Below are 21,243 nucleotides of genomic sequence, written 5' to 3'. Positions count from 1 at the left end.
CTCCACATTAGAAATAAGTAATTAAAATACCCTGATATACTTAATACTCTTTATAATTTATGATTTTTATGTTCTTAAGTTTTAAAGCAATCCTCTCATAATATTTGATATGGTGTATCAATTTCTATACCATTTGGTGCTTAAGAATTTCTTATCTTGCAGGACTACAATCAAAACACTCAAAATAATAACTTTTAGCATTAATTTCTTAAGAACATACTCCTTAATTTAGAATAGCATCAACATCTGAAAAAGATATTTAATCTGTTAAGTGTCAGTTACTTGGTGCTTCTGCTATTTTCTTCTTAAATAAGTAGCTAAATATAATAGTTTATCTATCATATTTAAGTTGAAAATTTCTTTTGCTCCGAAAATTAATTAAAAAGCTATCAATATTTCTATTCTATTATCATATTTCTCCTTTTCTAACAATAGAAGGCACCAGCTAAGACACCACATTAATTAATTAATTGGGTGTTATGGTAATTTTTATCTCTTATTTTAGAAAAAATATAATAATTTGATGTTAATTATTTTGTAAATTTTTAAAATCAAATGTTTTATTTTTTTTATTTTAATTATAAAGACCCTTAAAAATATCTAAAATTCGATTTTCTGATATATTTGTTTTTAATGAATTAATTTTTGAGTTTATCGAAACTAAATAACAATGTTCTAAAAATAATTAAATTTGATTGAACTAAATTAGAGCTGTTGCTGGTTTTGAAAAATCATGATCTGGATTGTCAGATATTTAAATACCATGATTTATATCAATCAATTTATAATTAAAAAATAATTATAAATTAAAAGATTTAGCTTAGCTAGAAATCTTAAAAGAATAATAATTTAATTATTTTTATAATATATTGCATTTAAAGTGCATAATAACAATTATTTAATTTTTATCTAAATTTTTAACTGTTTTCTTTAAATTAAAAAAAATGGTAAATTAAACATATATCATAAAAATAAGAAATATTCTACTATATTATATATATGAATTTAAACACTTTTAGAAGTCTAAAAAAATCCTTTAAAAATAGAATTAATTAAAAAAAATTAAAAGCATTTTTATAATGAAATTAAATATTTTTAATTTGTTCTTATTGCCATTTTTAACAAAGAATATTTATAAGTTAATCATTTTTTTTATTATTCTAGTTAACATAGCATTCCTAACATAAATTCACTCATCTTCAATTCATGATAAAGTTTCTTTTCTTTTAAAAAATTAATATCAGTTTAAAATTTATTTTTCAAATTATAAAATGGGATTATTTAAATCATTTCTTCAATTTATAATTTTTCACTCTCATTAAAAATTTTAGATTAATTACTCTAAATCATGAATTTCAAAAGCATATATAAAAGTTAAGTTGTTGGGTTTTAAGATTATAAAGAAGATTGTACTAAAATATTAGTATCAATAATTGTGTTAACACATTTTGCATTCAAAAATATTCTTTTAAAAAGATCTTGCTGATAAGGGAATAGATTTTCAATGCTAAAATCACTTCCAGCATAACTTAACTCTTGAGATGAATCATTATTTTTAATAGCCATAGCTTAGATAATTTCGTTAAATTGAAAAATTAGATTTCTCATAAGATGACGTGGATATAACTTTTGAGTATATTATTATTTAAGAAAGATGAAATCTTAATTTTCCTATTAATTCACAGTTCCTAAATAATATTATTTTACTATATCTGTATTATTAAGATATGCTTAACATATTTATTGTAAATCATTTAAGTACATTTTTTCAAGTTAATACTCTTAAATACAACTAACAATCAATTCTTCTACATTCTTTTTGATTAGGGTGTCTTCATTTAAACTAAATCCTGGAAAGAATAATTCAATTTTATTAGAGAATAAGTTCAATAAAGGAGTAGAATCTAATAGCATTTAGCAGATTGAATATGAAATACAAAAATATTATTATATTCTTAAACTATTGTTTCCTTATTTAAGATTATCTATTATAGAAAGTAATGTTTAAATATGAGTATTTTGGGCGGCTAAATTATCGTTACAGTCTTCTGCCAATAAACAAATAGAACTTGAAATTTAATAAATATCATAAACTTTACTTTATGGATTGTAAAGATAGTAATTAAGAGATTCAATAAATTAAGTATATTCTTGTAAAACTTCATCAAAGATAATTTACAACATATTATAAATTTATCGATTATTTGCTAATATAAAATTAGAAATAATTTTTTTTATGCATTTAAAGAAATTTGCTTTTTGTTCTTAATCCTTAAATTTAAGTTTCGTGTTAAAGAAGTTTTAAATTGAAGATTTTGTAAATATTTTCTTTTCTGATATAGCAATTAAAAAAGGTAACTAACTTAAAAAGGAGATAGAAAATGAACAAAAATTTTAATTTTCTTCAATCTATTCACTCAAATTTACAACATTTTCTGTAAAACCATCACATAATAGAGCTATCATGTTTTAAGTTAAAGATTAGTCATTTATTAATAAAAGGCCTTCAAAAATATTTATATAAGCATCAATTACCTGAATTTCAACTTATGTATATTATACGAACGATTTTATACCTTTTGTGATATCCTCAAATTATTTCTAATATATTTGATTTAAATCTACTTTTACAGAATTTCTTAAATAAAGTACAAAACTTAAATTATTTATTGCCTTAATAGATTCTTTTGGATATCTTTTCAATAGACTTTTTAGCTAGTTTACAAATCTAAACATATCAAAGCAAATATTAGGTAAAATAATTATATTTTAATCAAGCTCATTGCTTTATAAAATTTGGTTTTTAACGTAAAAAGTTAAGTATTCAATAGGATTAAAAATGTCTACACCTAATTTTTCTATTAAATTATCAAAAATACTTTGAATAAATATATTTTCCATCACAAGATGAGCAAAATTAGGCAGTTTATTCTTGTTTTACCATTCATCCTAAGATTTTTAATTTCTTGCTATAAATCCAACCATCCTAAAGAATTTTTCACATATAACAGCAGAAAATTATTCATCTGCTATACTTAGCGAGCGAAAAAGATTAGAGAGTAGCTCATCATTTAAATTATCAACTACTTCATAATTTAGAAGAAGACAATCTAAAACACTTAAATCCTTATTGACTTGCTTTTATTTTTGTATCAGTCTGACGTATTTGTTTGGATATTCATCGTTGCTATTTCTTTATACCTAAAATGAAATAGGTTTCTCAAAAGGCATTGATAGTATGCTTGTAATGAGATAAGTAGAAGGAGTATTTAACTCTATGATCTCATTTATTTTGTTAATAATGAGCTACAAATAGTAATTAATACCAACAAGTTACTAATTATAAGTCTTTTCATCTATGTGATTATTTAGCTTTTATCTTATTGCATTGCTTACTATTTCAAAATAGATATAAAATGAGTCAATGAAGAATTGTTCGACTCCTTTCCATATTTTTGGTTATTTTAAGAGTTAACTATTACATAACTATTTAATTTTATCAAAGCCTTAATGTTAATTACAAAAGCATTTCTTATCGACAATACTCTCAATTCCGCATTAGCATCTATCATATCCAAAGCCAGAATATTCATGTCTAATGAATTTATGGTTTTTATGTCCTTAAGCTTTAAAGCAATCTTCACATATAGCCTAACAGATAACATTATCATCCATACCTTTATTAGTCTTAGCATTTTCTTATCTAGCAGGACTGCAATCAAAGCATTCATAATAGCAGGCTCCTATATTAATTTTTTAGTTGCAAGCACCTTAATTTTTTAGTTCTTCAGTTTCTTAAAAGGTAATTTTTTCGGTGACTGTTCTCAGTTGATCATTTTCATCATATATTGCTAAATATAACAACTTATCATATTTCAGTTAATAATTGCCTTGGTTTAATGATTTAAAAGTAAGAATATCTTATTGCAGCTAATGAAAAAGATTCTAATACTTCTGTTAAATTGTCATATTACGCCTTTTAAAATAGATAAAAGCTCCTGCTATTACAGCAGCTCCGCCTAGTGTGTACAATATGAGTTTTTTATCTCTATGCATTTGAAACAAAATATATATTTTGGTGCAATTATTTATTAATCTTTTTTAATTAATTTATTTCTAAAGATATATTTATATTAACAAATGTATCAAAAATCATCAAACATTTCAATCAATTTATATTAGAAATTTAATCAGAAATAAAACTTTCTAGACTTTTCTTGAAATCTTTAAAAGATAAATATATTTTTAATAAAAAATAGATCTTCTTTTTAATTTAAATTTTAAGTGTGCTGAATAGCTCAAAATTAGCTTAGTTTTATTAACCGTATAAACTTAATAATGAAATGTAAATTTATATATTATTATGAATAATAATTTATTAAATAACTTCTTTTGGTTTTTTACAATTTATTATTTTTTCAGTTTATTAAATTAATATAATACCTTAATTAATTTTTACTATTCTTATTATTTTCTCTAATTAATATTTTTATATAAAAATGTAAAAAACATAATAAAATTAATGATTATTAGGATATCCTAAATAAAAACAATTTGCTAAGATAATAAAAAAAAATAATTTAATATACTCTTTAAAATAAAATAAATTCATCATACATATCCTATAAAAAAATAATAAGCAAAATTTTATAATTTGCAATAATATCTATACATACCTTACAAATAACATATAGCCGAACTAACTAATACTTCTAAAGTATAAAAATAGTTTGATTTGTATTAATTTTGTAAGAACGGAGATTCTATTTAAGACAAATAATATAAATGTAAAGTTTTTGATTGTTATGAAGGATAATAAACAATTGGTAGAATATTTTGCGAATATCACGAATTTATACAAAAATAACAAGAAGTACCTACTATTCATAAGAGTATGCTCTGCTTTAGGAATCAGAATAATTAGCTTTTACTAGCTTAAAGTAAATGCCTTTTTAATTTTGTAAATCGAAATGGCATTTTACTCTAGTAGCTTAGAAATCTTTTTTATAATAAAAATTATCCAGAATAAATAATCTTCTTTTAAGTAATTGTGTTTGCATTATGCCATAGATAGCCAGTCTGTCTACTTAAATTGTTTAAAAAGTTTTAAAGTAATTTTGCTAAAATTTGAAATTTCTTCAAGAAAGACTATAAATATATTTATTAATGATGACAAAAATATATTTTATGAAGTATTATGTTTAGTAATTAATAAATTTAAAAGATATTGATTAAAATCAATCAATTATCAATTAATAAAATTTTCAAAAATGTTAAGAAAAAATTAATTAGAATAAAAATATTAGAAAAAATATTTTATTTTTTTAGTTAAAAATAAATTTTTATTTTTAAAAGAAGAATATTTTTAAGTAAGAAATACATTTAAAAAAATTATTATTATGAATTTATTCTTATGAAAAAGAATTTATTGTATTATTTATTTTAATAATTAAATATTAAAATAGATATTAATATATATCCTTCCATTCATGGGAATATTTAAGTTATTAGTAATCAGTGCGTGCGTGTTTATTTAAATTTAATTTTTTCAAATATTTAGGAAATTTTCTATGTCCTTTACTTAAACTCTTTATTACCTACTAAAAAGTTATATTTAATGCAAAGGTTGTAGCTTATTTTGCTGCGAGTGTTTATGTAATTCAATAAATCATCGAAATTGTTTGGTAGTATTTTACTACAATCAGAGAAATCAATTTCAATGTCTACACTTCTATTTTACTTGAGATGATCAATAAGACTATTGATAGATTATTAAGTTAATTAGCAACATAAACGAAGAACCAAATTAAGCGATTTTAGGGTTTAAATTAAGCTAAAAGAAGAAAATATTTCAGAAATGCAATTATCTGTGATTGACTAACAATTAGAAAGATTTAATTTGATAGTTTCAAGCTAACAGTATTGGAGTATATTTGTGATATTTATTAGTTAATTGTCAGTAATATTAGATGACAAGAAGGAAATATTGAGATATTTTAAACTGTATATTGGGAATCCATATAAATTTAGGTGGTTTATTTCACTGATTGTGGATACTTCTATTTTAAATTGTTCTAATTTTTAGAATAGTTTGTCTATATAATTGAACAAATTGTCAACATTCTAGTTAATCAGAGACAATTTTAATGTTTTTAGATTTGGTAAGAATTAAAGTGTTTAGAGTAGCTTCTTAATTAGAGAAGTATCCATTTGGTGTTATTTAGATACATTGATTGACATTTTTGCCATTTGAGGATTTAGATAGAGGGCTTGAATAAAGTTGTTTAATTCCAAATTATTGTTTAAATCATATTGATGAGTGTTATTTTCTTAGAATTATTGTCTGTATAAATAAAATAAAGCACTATTTAGCCTATTTTCTTCTGCTTTTTCAAATTTCTCAAAGCAAAATTCCTTTAATTTAAGTTTTAGTCTATCTAAAACACCTAAATTTATAAGCTCATTTATGACTAAATTTTCATTAAAATTGAAAATCTATTCGGTGTAGTTTAGCCAAAATGAAAATATTCTATTCAAACTTATAACTTCAATTTCATCTTTTTATATTAGATTTATTTAATAACCGGTAACAAATTATCTGAATAGATTTTCTTAATTGTAATTGCTTGCATATTTCAATTTTTAGTTTTAATTGAAAAGTTCTTTAATTCTTTGTGAATTACTTTTATATTAATCAAATTCTGCTAACAAAGTTTCCTCTATAATTAAGTATTAATTAAATAAATAGGATACAAATTCTTCATAAGATTAATATAAAGGCATTTACTCATCAACTAAAATAAATTGTTGCTTCAAATACGAAGTTGATTTTGAATTCTACGAAGCTATGCTGCTACATTGAATATTTTATTTTGGTTATTTAAAATCTTAATAACCATTAATCTCTACTGATTAATTTTAATCTATTTCTATCAATTATTATTGATCATCTTATTCTTTATTTTTTTAAGTAGAATAATAATATTTTTATAAATTTTATAATATCTACTTAATTTCTTTCTTTTCAAATAATTCCAAAAATAGTTCTGATTAGCAAATCAGATAAATGAAAGTTAGATGGAGTTGCATACGGTCTATCAAATATAATACGTAAATATTAGTGAAAAAATTATAATTCTTACTATTCTAAATTAGATTTATTAGTTATTAGTTGTTATAAAAAGAAGTTTTGTGTTTTAAGTGATCAGAGATAAAACTAGGTTAAATATCATTGTCATTAATTTAGATAGATGCATCAAAATCTATAAAATAGCAAGATCCTTCTTTAGATAAAATAATATTTTAAGGTTTGATATCTCCATGCACAATCTTTAACTAATGCATTTGATTTAATTTTTCGTTTAGTTAACAAAAACTGTACTACAAAAACTCCCATATTTATTCGTTGGCATTCTCATACTGATTTCGAAATGCTTTCATATATGACTTTATTTAAAAAAAATCAGCAATACCCGCTTATTACATGAATGAGCAAGTATTTTTATTAGCCATTTCTTTCTTATCTAATTTAATGATTTCAGGGGTAAATGACTATTTTTATTATGCTAAGTTGTCCAAAAAATTATTAAATTAACTCATATTTATTTCTTTATGATTTAAAACCTTTCTAATAAATACTTTTTATGTGAATTTTTCAAACTTCATTATTATTGAATTTTTTGGTAGACTTGCTTAAAAAAGCTATTATTAACACTTAAGTTTATTCAAATTTATCTCAGGATTTTCATCCCTTTAAAAATATGGTTTGCCACTAATTTTGGGAGAATTCTCTTGATATATTTCAAAAATAAAACTTTAATTTGAATTTTCAGAAGATGATTCTTTTGAGTTTTCAGAACTATTTTTTAGGATAATGGTTAGAATTAATATTTAAAACTAATCATTTTAAATGAATAGTTAAAAAGTTAATTATTTTACCTGTGAGAATAATATTAATTATCATATATTTAGTTCAAGAATCTATGTGTTTCGAATTAATAATCATCATAATCTTCAGTGAATTAAAAATTCATTTTTATTAATCTTAAAATTTTCGCGTCTTAATTTTAGAAATTAATCAAATTTCTTTCATTCAAAAATGCATAAGAAAAATTTATAAACAATTATTAAATACTATTTTTACAAAATCTATTAGATATTTTAATTCATTCTGTTTCTATATTTTTTTCTATTATAACTCATGATAATTAATTTTGTGTACTTAATGTAAATATTATTATTTATTTTTAATACCTTTTATACTCAAAATTATTTAAATCTACTCCTTCTAAAGAACATTTAATTTTTAAAGATATTTAATTCAAAAAGTAATGAAAATGAAGAAAAAACAATATAAAAATAAAAAGTTTATTTTTAATTGAAATTAATTAAGCTAAATTATTATTTAGATATTTACAACAAATAAATAAAAGTAATTCAAATAAAAGTATTTTAAATTAATAATTTTTATACAAATTGCTTTTTTTAATTAAGTATATAAAAATTCTTTTTTAGGATTATATTCTTGTATGTGATACACAAAAAGATTAGCCAATATTTAACAAATAAATTTAAAATAATTATTTAAATCTGCTTCTGTATAAAGAAAAGTATTTCAAATTAATAATTTTTATACAAATTGCTTTTTTTAATTAGTTTATAAAAATTCATTTTTAGGATTATATTCTTGTATGTAATACACAAAAAGATTGACCAATATTTAACAAATAAATTTAAAATAATTATTTAAATCTGCTTCTAAATACATTTAATTTTTAAAATATATTGAACACAAAAAGAAATGTTCTGAAGAAAAAAACAAATAAGAAATAAAATAATTTTTTTTAATTGATATTAATTTAAGCTAATGTATTATCAAGTTAGATATTTAAACTAATAAAATCAGTAAAATTAATTCAAATATTTTTTTTCAATATGAAATAAAATATTTGAAATAAATGATAAAAAGTACATATATTTTAAACATATTGCTTTTTATTAACTAAGTATTTGAAAACTCTTTTTATGATTGTATTCTTATTATACAAAAATTAAAAAGATATTTTTTAAAGATTATCCAAATATTTAACAAATAAAAAATAATTTTTTTTAATTGATATTAATTTAAGCTAATGTATTATCAAGTTAGATATTTAAACTAATAAAATCAGTAAAATTAATTCAAATATTTTTTTTCAATATGAAATAAAATAATTTGAAATAAATGATAAAAAGTACATATATTTTAAACATATTGCTTTTTATTAACTAAGTATTTGAAAACTCTTTTTATGATTGTATTCTTATATACAAAAGCTAAAAAGATATTTTTTAAAGATTATCCAAATATTTAACAAAAAAATTTAAAATAATTATTTAAATCTGCTTCTAAATACATTTAATTTTTAAAATATATTGAACACAAAAAGAAATGTTCTGAAGAAAAAACAATATTAGAAATAAAATAATTTTTTTTAATTGATATTAATTTAAGCTAATTTATTATCAAGTTAGATATTTAAACTAATAAAATCAGTAAAACTAATTCAAATATTTTTTTTTCAATATTAAATAAAATAATTAGAAATAAATGATAAAAAGTACATATATTTTAAACATATTGCTTTTTATTAACTAAGTATTCGAAAACTCTTTTTATGATTGTATTCTTATTATACAAAAATTAAAAAGATATTTTTTAAAGATTATCCAAATATTTAACAAATAAATTAAATAATATTATTTTATTTTTAATAAATTTTAATTAAAATATTTTAAAATAAATTTACATTCAATGAAAGTTTGTTATTTCTAACACCTTTTATACTCTAAATTAAATCTACTACTAAAACACTTTTAATTTTTGAAAGATATTTAATTCAAAAATAAATGTATTGAAGAAAAAAACAATATAAAAAATGAAATAGTTTGTTTTTTTTAATTGATATTAATTAAAGCTAATTTATTTTAAAGATATCTAAATACAAAAAATAAATAAAACCAGTAAAAGTAATTCAAATATTTTTTTCAATCATCAATAGATAATATTATTTGAAAGAAATAATACAAAATATATTTAAACAAATTACTTTCTACTGACTAAATTCTATTTTAAGATTCTATTTTTGTATTACTTAAAAGATATTTATTAAAAATGATCAAATATTTAACAAATGTATTAATAAATAAACATACTGCAACATCTAAATAAAATCATGCTTGGAAAAAGTAGTTATTGTAAATAATATTTTTTTAAATCGCAATATATTTACAACACTATTAAAAATAAAACAACAAACACTATACTATACTATTGATTGATACACATTTATATATGAAATAAATATATTTTAAATTATTCAATTCTTCTTTTATCTTCTATGATTTTTTTTAACAGTTTCAACTTTACTGCTTTCTTCTTATTATTATTTTATGTTTATTTTAACTGATGATTTTTGCTCTTTCTTTGTTTTTTTAACTGATGAAGTGGGTTTTTATTTATTTTCGTCCATTTTTTTTGAAGATTTTTAATTTTTAGATGAACTTCTACTGCTGCTTCTTGTTTTTTTATTTACTTATTTCGATTTATGTGATTATTTTTTATCAGTTGTATTATTCTTTTCTTCTACACTTTCCTCTTAATCTTAATCTTAAACTTCTTCATCTTCACTTTCACTTACTAAATCAGATTTCTCATCAGCATTTTCTTGCTTTTATTCTTTTTTAAGACTTCTCTCTGCTTGCTCTCTTTACTTTTCGAGAGCTTCTTATCCCTCTCCATAAGGATCTACATTAAATTTAACCTAAGACTATTGATTTTATAATAAATAAATAAGATTAAACTTATATAGAAAATAATTTAATATACCCATGATTCTAGGTTCTTAACATATCTGTAAATAATCTCTTTAGATTTCTCAGAGAGTATTGTTTCATCTAGAGATTAGAGATGTTGATTATTTTATTTAAATTCTTGCACATAGTCTTATGTTTTTTTCAAAAAGAATGTTTGATACTTCTTTTAAAGCGATTGGATATACATCAAATGGTTGGGATCAAGCGATTTTGGGTAGTTAATCTTAATTTAAAGCAAATATCCAATAGCATTAAGTGTATTTAGTTTATTAGGAGTGTTGATTAAGACTGCTGTCTTTGCTGTCAGGAAATAAATTTACCTTTCACAGAGCTCCTTAAAATGTTCTTTAGGTTTCACTTGGACATTGCCTTCATTTATAGTTTCTGAGAAATATGATTTATGAGTAAAAACTACAAACTTTTTAATCACACTCATATCCTTGCCTTCATCTAATAATTAGTTCACTATTTCATCAAAAGCTCTCCAAAAAGGAGGAAATCCTGACTATTTATCACCTTAAAGACGACAGCAAGCTAGATTCTTTCTGAGAAGATCAACTATTTCTTTGTTTTGACAATCAAAGAAATTCTTAAAAATATAAACACCAAACTGAGAATGAATAAATTTAGGATTGCTTAGCGTCAACTTACAGAATTAAAGTAAGATAATCTGAATATCAGAAATTTACTTTTGATTTTGATATTGTTATTAAAATAAATAAGATTCTTCAAATGGTTTTAATTTCAATTTATTTTCATCTTCTTTTTCAGCTTCCATTATTTTGTTTTTTATGTCATTATTATTTGAGTGATCATTGCTATTTTCATTTGATTCTAATTTCTTTTCATCTCCTATCTGACCCTAAGGAATGTAGTAACTAATATAATCAATCAAAGAAGTAAATAAGGGATCGTCGGAATGGAGCTTTATGTAAATAGGCAAGTGCTTAAGCTTTTAATTACAAACAAAAGCAAGTCCTTCAACGACAGAATAGTAAGATTTAAAAAGTATTTTCTTGTATTCAGAGGTTTCTAAGTTAAATTAAATTGCCTTCTTCTTCTCTTCTCTAAGGAAGAGCCAGAGCTATTTGATAACTTTTTACCTATACTTAAGATACTCTTCAAGTCTTGAAGTTTTTTAGCAAGATTCAGACAATCCAACTCTCAATACGTTCAAGTAAAAGTCTAATTGTAACCCTAAACTAGTAAAAGTATAAATGCAAGTGTTGTCAGTTGAAGTATATGAAGTAGCTGTATCAGTGATTTCTAAGCACTTTTATATAAAACTTTCACAATATATTTCATCCAATTAATTTAAGAGATTGGTGCAGCTAAACAATTTAATAAACAAATAAGTATATTCTTCTTACAGCTAAGACAAATCTAAAGACGTCTCCTTTTCTTGAACTACTATTTCATGTAAATTGTCAGTACAATCTAAAATCGCATGTTTAATCAATTTCTCCTTGCATTACTTTATTTTTTTATATAATTAACAATATTAGAAAATTCAAAAAAACTATTTAAATCCTCTTCAATTAATTATTGAAATTTAATAAATTTAAACAGAAATAAGTTTTCTTTCAAATTTATAAATTTAAAATATTTTTTTTTCAAATTTATAAATTTAAAATATTTTTTTTTTAAATTAGCCAAGTAAAATATTTGTTTTAAATAATTTTGAATTAAATTTTTTAAATATTAATTTTCATTTTAAGAATATATATAATATTGCTGTTGAATTGATTATAACTTCAATATCCATTTTAATTAAAATTATTAATAAGTAAATTTCAGTGCCAAAATATTAGAAATTTTCAATGATAATTTAGTTAGTTGAATAATAAAAATTTTAATTTTTAAAAAGAAGAGATGAATGTTTTTTATCATATAAATGAATGTAATATTTTTACTTTAAAAGGATCGATGTAGGCCCTTGGGGTGTGTAAGAGGAAGTATTAAAGGGTGCTAACGCATCCAAAAACAAGTCCCATAGATTAAGATTTATCTTCAATGAAAGAATCTTAGTTTAGTATTGTATTTAGTATGTCTTCAGCTATTTTCTTTGATATTGTTTTGAACTAGGTTTCTTTTAAATTCTGTTGGAGGTCTATAGCTGGAATTGATAGCAATAATTGGTAAGAATACTCTTTTAAGATAGGGTGTTTATTCATATTCTCATAAAAGTTATCAAAATTAGCCACCAAGGCTTTAAAGAATTCATTTCTAATGATAAGCAACTTTTCTGATTGCTTTTGGTTGTAAATGCTCGATGGATTCTCGCCTTACGATATTAGCTATAAGAATTTCATCGTTTTTTTCAAAATTATAACAATCAATTTAAACAAATCAAAAATTTTATCTTTTAAATTCGATGATGGTAACTAATTTAGCAATTGGAAAATATTTTGGAAATCGTAAATAGCACCAAATTCAAAACCAAGAGAATTTATCATATTTTAGATCAAATCTTCTTTTTCATAAATTTTGGAATCCACTTCATCCAAAAGTGTATAAAATTTCTTTATAAAAGTTTAACAGGCTAAAGAATTGGTTTATTACTATTTTTAAAAATATTTAATAAAACGCATTCAAATACAGCTTAAAACTTACTTTGAACTAGAAAATATCGCTAACACCATCGTCTTCGCCTCCTTCGAGATTTATGACGCTAATTTATCTTTCACCCTCATTAACTTCTAAAAATTTTTAAAGAATCTTAAATCCCTCTGCTCTGACTTCTTCATATTTATGGAAGATAGTTGCCATTGCCTATATTAAAAATAAAAATTAACCAATTAAATATCTTAATAACAAACAAATAAATAAATACTCTTTTTAAGTCTTTGTTGTTGAGTGATCCAGGTAGAATTTCATCTATCAGGTTAACTAATTGAATAGCTCTGTAACTTGTGACAAATGTTGAAATGTTAGAAAAATAAATTAATCTCTTCCTGAATTTATCATATTGAACTAACTCTTTAAGAGCCTCCAAAGATGACTCTGTTTCTTTCCATTTTATATTGATAAGTACTTTTAAGAGTGCATTAGCGAGATCAATATCAGAATCAAATAAATAACACAATTAAATGAGATTCTAAGAATTCAAAGTCATTTAAGGAGAAATATTAAAGAAAATCTCAAAAGATTCAATACAATCTTGCTATATTGACTGACTCTTATCTAAAATTCTACTATGGAAAATACCTTTAATCAATATATTCATAATGTTTTCAAGAATGTTTTTTAAATATTGCTCTTCTTTCTATAATTTTCTCTATTAAGCAGCCCTCAATTTCTCTATTCTAATCAAGCCCTACTCAACTATAATCCTTACTAATCTCAATACATTCTATCTTACATTCTAAATATGGGATCTAATTTACATTTTATAAGTTAATTTGATGCTTATTCAAAATAATTTTCAAATCATTTCAATAAAACTAATTTACTTTGATAACATAATTAGGAAATTAGAGAGATTTACCATAAAAGAATCATCCTTTTTTTCTGATTTGTAATATTGACTTTGCTATAAAATTGAGTCAAAGAAAATAAAGAGATTGTCTTTGAGGAACTAGTGCTCTTCTTTTCTTGTAGTAAAAACCCAATTAAAATCCTTAACATTTTTTAAATTAGATTCTATTTCTGATTTGAAAAAATCCTAATCAATAGAAGAAAATTATTTGTCTTCTAATTTTATCACAAAACTATTGAGTCCTACTAGCTATATTAATAAGTAAATTAATTATAGCAACATTAAATACCAACAATTACTTTAAATTACTTTAAAAATCAACTGAACAAAGTTTTATAGGATATTCTCTTTTGTTTCTTAATCATCTACATCTTTTATTTGATCTAAAATCTCTTCAATCGAACAATTTTCTCTTGATAATTACTCTTGATTATATTTAATATTTAATTATGTTATTATCTCAACTAAGCATATGTTTGCTAAATTACCATATAAATTATAATCAGTATACTCTGAAATTGGCTTTGATTTTTATTAGTTTGCCTAACGCTGGTTTCCCCTGCTTTATCCAGATTTTTTAGGAGGCTTTTAAAAATAAAAAATAGATTTTATTCAAGCAAAAACAATAAATAAATAATTGTTTTACCATTTATTTTAAATATTACTAAGTAACTAACTTTTAATATATCAAAAATTTATTTTTAATTATTTATAAAGATTTAATTAGAAAAGATAGATTTGCAAATTAATTATTGGATTCTATTTAATTTATTATTTGTTTTTTGCGATTTTTTATTTTTTGAAATTCAAATATTTCTATTCGCGCAAATAGCCTATTCAAAATATTCGCCTCTAATTCATTTATCAATTTAATTATCTATTAGCAAGCTAAAATATTATTGTTAAAATGCTTATTTGCTACATTAGTAGGAATAACTAAGTTAATTAATAAACAAATAAAAATAATTCCTTAATTAATTCTAATTCATATTTATTTTTCACCAAAAGAATCTTCTTTCTATAGAGCTTATTTAATAGTTTAGTTCTATTCTAATCTTTTAACATTATTTATTTTTATCATTTAACATAATGTTCAGTCTTTTTATTTACTTTTGTTAAATTAATTAAAAACAAAAACAAAATATTTTTTAAGAAAGCGTTTAATTTAAATAAATAAATAAAATAAATCTAAAAAAATTATTTTAAAAAACATAAAAATTTTAAGAATTTTATTATAATTTAATTTTAAAAAACTAAAATTTATTTAATTTATTTTTTACTTCAGTTTTAAGAATAAAAATTATAAAAATATATAAGAAGCTGTATGATAAAATTGATTAATACTAAGAAATTATTGAATCTTAATTATAAAAAGTTTTTTTTGATATAAGATTATTTAATATTTATTTTTTTGAAAATCATTATGATTTTTTATCTTCATTTGCTTATTTTGACTCCATAGTTTCTATTAGACACCATTTTTTTTTGTCAAGTTTATCCATTTATTTGAATTCTTTTTCACTATAGTATATGTAAAATAATTAAAAGACCCAGAGTATTGGAACGCTGTAATTAATGTTAAGATAATCGTCAAAGAACTAGAATGAAGAAACAACCCACTTTCTAGAAAGATTTTAGAATGAAGTTAACATGGTAATATAAATACCTTCATATCCTTTGGTTGCTATTGACGAGTAAAATGTTGTTCTTGTTTAGATCAAAGAGGTAATTACTAAAGATTCAAATAGCTGTATAAACACTAATATACCTATTTAGACGTATTAGATATCTTGGAAAAGAGAATAGGTCTGTGCTTGATAAAATGAAAACTGTATTACTTAAAGTCCAAGCATTGAAATAAGAATAACATGACTAACTTTTAAAGAATTTTTGAAATATTTTGCTACTAAAAAATTCATCAAAAATTTAATTGGGAATTAATAGAACTAAGACATAGAAAGTTATTTTTTTGTTATTCCTGCTTTTTGTATTTTTAAAGTAAAAGTTGACATTAGAGGGCCTATTCCTACATTCTAAATCATAACAAGAAAAATTAAAGTTCTTAAATATTCATTAAAGTAGAATCCCTTCATAGTTTGAATTATCACTTTAATATCTTTCTTCTTCTTCTTTTTGTTTTCCACTCCTTGACCTTAATTATTAACTTTGTTATCTTATTATGCAATTAACTCTTATTATTCTTGCTCTTGTTCTTCTTATATTTCTTATTATTTCTTTTCTTGATTAAATCCATACTCATCTATGAAGAAATGCACAATGACATTAAATGCTATCATGAAGATTCCAAAGTAGTAAAAGAAAGTCTATTCATTAAAATTCAATTGGATGTAAGCTGTATTTGCAAAAATAAAGCTTAATTGCATGCCAATTGCTTAGCTCAAAGAAACATAAGAAAGCTTCTCTTTAGACATTATCTTTATACCCCAAGCATCGGTAGCTATATCCTAAAGAGCTATAACAAAAACAAGGAAAAATCCAAGAGCTGCAAGTAAGATGATATGACCACTTTTCATCCAATCTGCTATGACAAAAGAGCTCAACACAAAAGCAATTCCTGCAATATAATTCATTGGAACAATGTAAGACTTTCTCTATCCAAACTTTTTGTTGTAATATGCATCTAAGAAAGGTGCGAAGAAAATCTTCAAAGCAAAAGGGTAAGAAGTAAAGTTTAAATAAGAGAGCTGAGAAATTGAATATCCCATTTCATTTAAAATCATTGGCATTGTAGCAGTAAAAATGGTCAGAATTGTGCCTTGCATCAAGTAGAGAACAACAAGAACCAAAAAAGAAAATAAATCACTTTTATTCATTTGCTATTAATTGAAAATATATATTTATGCTTAATCTATTTAATTAACTTATTTATCAAAATATAAATAATAAATGCTTTATATTTATTTATATCTTAAAATTAACAACTAGTATTTATACTGATTGATTGATTGATTGATTGTCTGATTGAATGCAAACAAAGATACATCAAAAATTATATTCGATAAATAAATTTGCAAGTCTACTTACTAATTAATACTTCATCAATTCGTTATTAAAATTCTTCTAATCTAGATTAAATAAAAGATAATATATCATTTTAAGTCTATCAAACTCCTATATTTCCTATTATAGTTTTACTACTTTAATAAATAAATTATTTAGTTCTAAATAAACTGTAATTTAATACAAGCTATCATCAAGTTTTATTTTAATTCATTTCATAGGTTTACTCCATTTTTTTATTTGAAAAAATGAATATTTTGATTTTTAATTCATATTATTAGGCTATTTAATACTTTTAAATATGTCCCATTGTTATTGATGCTCAACAAGTTAAAACTTTAAATTAATAACAAATTAGTTATTTTCTAAAAAAATTTTACTACTGCTAGAAATAAATAAATGAATTGGTTCTATATAAATTATCATTCAACCCAAACTATCACCAGATTTTATTTCATGGGTTTACTCTATATTTCCAGCTAGAATATTTATAAATTATTTTATTTTCTATTATTGAATTTTATTATTTAAAACCCTTTAAATATGTCCCTTCATGATTGAATACTTCAAGAAAGTGCAAATATACTTAAAGCTAATCAGAATCATTTAAAAATAAATTCATTATAAAAGCTAGCAAACATTTTTTAGTTTAAAAATCTAAAAATAGGAAGAAATAACTTAATTCTAATGAATTCTAATGATAGATATTACAAAAAAAGTATATTTTTAAATGTTAAATAACAAATCTGTCTATTTTGATTTAAATCTAAAAATACTCAAAAAGTTTAAAATGCATAAAAAACACACAAATGTTAAGCAATAAAAGCAAGCATTATAGAAACCTAAAGTATTTAAATTTTTTACAAATTAAGTAATTATAAAAATTATATTTTACAAATAAGAAATAAACAAATAAATAACAAACTCAATCTTTCCATTTTAAAGATTTTTCAACAGCTAATTGCCACTTTTTATAAAGCTGTTTCGATTTCTCTTAAAACTCAATATGGGGTTCTATTTATCTATCAATTTAAATGCATTTCTTTATGTCTTCGATATCTTTATAGATCTATGCAGTCAAACCTGCAGCAAAAGCAACTCCAAGGCAGGTACTTTCAGCAACTCTTGTTTACAATACTTTTCTTTGTAATATATCAGCCTAAAATCTCATCAAAAAAGCACTATTAGTCAAACCACCATCAACTTTCAAGCTTTCTATTTTATTTCCTGTAGATGATTCAACAGTTTCAATTACCTATTTTTTCAAAATAAAAATTAATTTAATTAAAATGTTTGGATATATTTGTATAAAATATTTTAAATTACATCTTTAGTTCTGTAAGCAATGCCTTCTAATAAAGCTCTTAAAATATGTTCTCTTTTAGTATGTAAAGATAAACCAAGTATGCAACCTGCTGCATCTTCCCTCCAGTAAGGTGAAAACAAGCCACTAAAAGCTGGTACAAAACATAGATCGCCACTATCATCAATGCTTTCCACTAATCTTTGCAGTTCATCATATGTTTTAAAAAGTCCTTTTTATTCATTTTGTTTGTTTGTTTTTCAACAAATTTATTTTGAAATAATTTCTTTGGTTTTGAATTAATTTCTACTTAGGGGGGGGGGGGGGGGGGATGATATTAGAAAGCTAGTTTTTGATAGCTAAAAAAAAGTTTTATTAATCAACAATGCGAAGATTTATTTTAATATTATTTTTTTACAATCCTCCCTTTAAATACCATAAAAATTTAAATACTTTAAATATAAAAAAGCATAAAATTTGAAAATTTATTTACTAGTTTTGTGTATTATTTAGTTAACAAATTCAAATTTGGATGAAAAAATAAATTTGAAAGAATTTTCATTAAATTTGTTTTAAAAAATTTTATTTTCAAATTATTAAATTTATTTTTTTTTCTACAATAAGCATAAAACCTTTAGTTGTTTCTTAAATAAAATATTGTTTAAATTAGTTAACAACTTACTTACTTACTTGCTAAATTAAATATAAATTAAATTTAATATTTTACCTAGATTGTCTCTAGCCCAGTTAATTGAAGATCCTCCTACTTCGATAGATCCTTCAAAAGCATAATAGGTAGGCTTATCTTAACCTAACTTATAGAGAACTGTAGTTAACAAGCCTCCTTCTTTGTAAACAGGAGTGTTGCCAATGTTTACTAATAAGAAACAGCCTGTACCATAGGTATTTTTAGAGTCTCCTACTTAAAATAATCCATGACCTAAACTAGCAGCTTGCTAATCTCCCATACAAGCTCCGATGCTAATACCTTTAAGCAATCCATTTTCAATGACACCATAATTTTCAGCACTGGACAAAACTTTTGGTAAACATTTGCTAGGAATACCAAATTCACTTTTAAATAATTTAACAAAAATAACATATAAAATAAATTAAAAATTAAATGCTTGTAACTAACTTACTTCAATATTTTTTCTTCATACTACAAAGTGTTGATGTTGAGCAAAAATGTTCTGGAGGCATTTGTTACATCAGTCAAATGCAATTTGTTTGTCAAATTCTTTTTGTTTTTATAATAAATTAATTAATTAATAAAATATCAGACAAAAAGATATTTATTCTTAAGGATTTCTTTATGAAATAATTAATTGCAAAAAACAATTAAATCTAATATAAAATTTTTAAAGCTTTAAATTAATTACCCATATAACCCAAGAGTCCATTGTTCCAAAGATGACATTTTCATCTAACTCTTTTTAGATTTCAGGAACATTTTCAATCAACCTAATTATTTATCAAACAAACTTAAGTAAAATACTAAATTAATTAAGTTACCATCTTATTTTGAATGCTGAAAAATATGTATTAATTGGCAATCCAGTTATTTTTGAATATATATTGCTATTGTTGTCGTGTTTAGCAAGCCATCTCTTGCAAATTTCATGAGTTCTAGTATCGCTCCATACAATAGCGTTATGATAAGATTTACCTTTTAAATTTTTATAATTAAATTAACTAAAAGCAGCTAAACTAAGATAACTATAATTTGTGTCATTAGTTAATAATAAAATTAATTATGCTAATATCATTTTTATTTGCTATTTATTCATTAATTAGCTTAGCTAGCTTTTTATGTTGAATAAATAACTAGCTTTATTTCTATTTTTAAATCTGCCTTTGGTTTTTTTCTATTCTTGTAAAGTTATTATTTATTACCTGTGTTTTTGTTCCATGCCACTACAGTCTCTCTCTGATTTGTAATTCCAATTGTCTTGATGTTTTCTCTTTTGTAACCTTTTTCTTCTATTCTTTTGATGGTATTATTAATAGCTTGATGGGTATTCACTAAGATTTATTCTGGATTGTGTTCGAGCCAGCCTGGATGAAGAGTTATTTGATCATGAGGAATAATTTCCTTGTCGATCAATTAACCATGAGTATCAAAAACAACAAATTTTGTTGCTGTTGTGCTCTAGTCTATTGTTCCTATCAAAATCTCAGCAGACTTTAAAATTAAATAAAACCTTGCTATTTAAAATGTTGTTAAAATTAATTATCTACATTTGCCTTATTTTCGATTTTGCCTGTTTGCTTGCTTATTAAACTTAATAAAGTTGAAAACATTTTTGATAACAAAGATATTTATTTATTAACTAATTTATTTGCTTATTTATTTATTTACTTACTTACAAAAGATTCGTTTTGATTTTATTAAGGATAAATAATTTATTGATCAGATAGCAATCTAAACATTATAAATTGAAAAAAGATGAATTTTCCAAAAATTATTACGTGATTGACATCAAAGCTAAAACATTACCACAAATAATGTTATGAAAAAGATAAAAATATAGCATAATAAAAGCTCATAATTTTTATACATTTTTTACCCAAATACTTCGATATT

General features: G+C 22.1%; 5 protein-coding genes across 5 annotated transcripts; all 5 read right to left on the bottom strand. All coding sequences in view use genetic code 6, as the record gives it.

Annotated features, from left to right (window-relative positions):
• Positions 1-1,143: 1,143 nt before the first annotated feature.
• TTHERM_00225660 (N-recognin zinc finger protein) lies at positions 1,144-4,056 on the bottom strand (the record flags this gene model as incomplete). Its single annotated transcript, XM_001014197.2, has 1 exon — positions 1,144-4,056. One exon carries the CDS (start codon positions 4,054-4,056, stop codon positions 1,144-1,146), a length of 2,913 nt encoding a protein of 970 aa, XP_001014197.2.
• A 1,458-nt stretch (positions 4,057-5,514) lies between these two features.
• TTHERM_00225650 (kinase domain protein) lies at positions 5,515-8,033 on the bottom strand (the record flags this gene model as incomplete). Its single annotated transcript, XM_001014196.2, has 2 exons — positions 5,515-7,858; positions 7,939-8,033. The coding sequence occupies 2 exons, from the start codon at positions 8,031-8,033 to the stop codon at positions 5,515-5,517; spliced, it is 2,439 nt and encodes an 812-aa protein (XP_001014196.2).
• A 2,325-nt stretch (positions 8,034-10,358) lies between these two features.
• On the bottom strand, positions 10,359-14,981 carry TTHERM_00225630 (hypothetical protein; the record flags this gene model as incomplete). The annotated part of the gene is made up of 9 exons (XM_001014194.3): positions 10,359-10,808; positions 10,868-12,328; positions 12,768-13,415; positions 13,468-13,626; positions 13,688-14,231; positions 14,307-14,581; positions 14,642-14,757; positions 14,821-14,917; positions 14,979-14,981. The coding sequence occupies 9 exons, from the start codon at positions 14,979-14,981 to the stop codon at positions 10,359-10,361; spliced, it is 3,753 nt and encodes a 1,250-aa protein (XP_001014194.3).
• Positions 14,982-15,750: 769 nt separating this feature from the next.
• TTHERM_00225620 (MFS transporter) lies at positions 15,751-17,166 on the bottom strand (the record flags this gene model as incomplete). Its single annotated transcript, XM_001014193.1, has 1 exon — positions 15,751-17,166. The coding sequence occupies one exon, from the start codon at positions 17,164-17,166 to the stop codon at positions 15,751-15,753; it is 1,416 nt and encodes a 471-aa protein (XP_001014193.1).
• Positions 17,167-18,098: 932 nt separating this feature from the next.
• On the bottom strand, positions 18,099-21,123 carry TTHERM_00224620 (proteobacterial glycerol kinase-like protein). Its single transcript, XM_001014192.3, has 8 exons — positions 20,898-21,123; positions 20,553-20,841; positions 20,172-20,325; positions 20,039-20,120; positions 19,799-19,896; positions 19,384-19,730; positions 18,680-18,888; positions 18,099-18,608 (listed from the first exon to the last, which is right to left on the bottom strand). Exons 1-8 carry the CDS (start codon positions 21,087-21,089, stop codon positions 18,279-18,281), a joined length of 1,701 nt encoding a protein of 566 aa, XP_001014192.3. The 5' UTR covers positions 21,090-21,123; the 3' UTR covers positions 18,099-18,278.
• Between the last annotated feature and the right edge of the window lie 120 nt (positions 21,124-21,243).

The sequence above is a fragment of the Tetrahymena thermophila genome (genome assembly GCF_000189635.1).
Source record: "Tetrahymena thermophila SB210 genomic scaffold scf_8254665, whole genome shotgun sequence".
Classification (NCBI taxonomy): domain Eukaryota; phylum Ciliophora; class Oligohymenophorea; order Hymenostomatida; family Tetrahymenidae; genus Tetrahymena; species Tetrahymena thermophila.
This window is presented reverse-complemented; position numbering and strand designations above follow the sequence as displayed.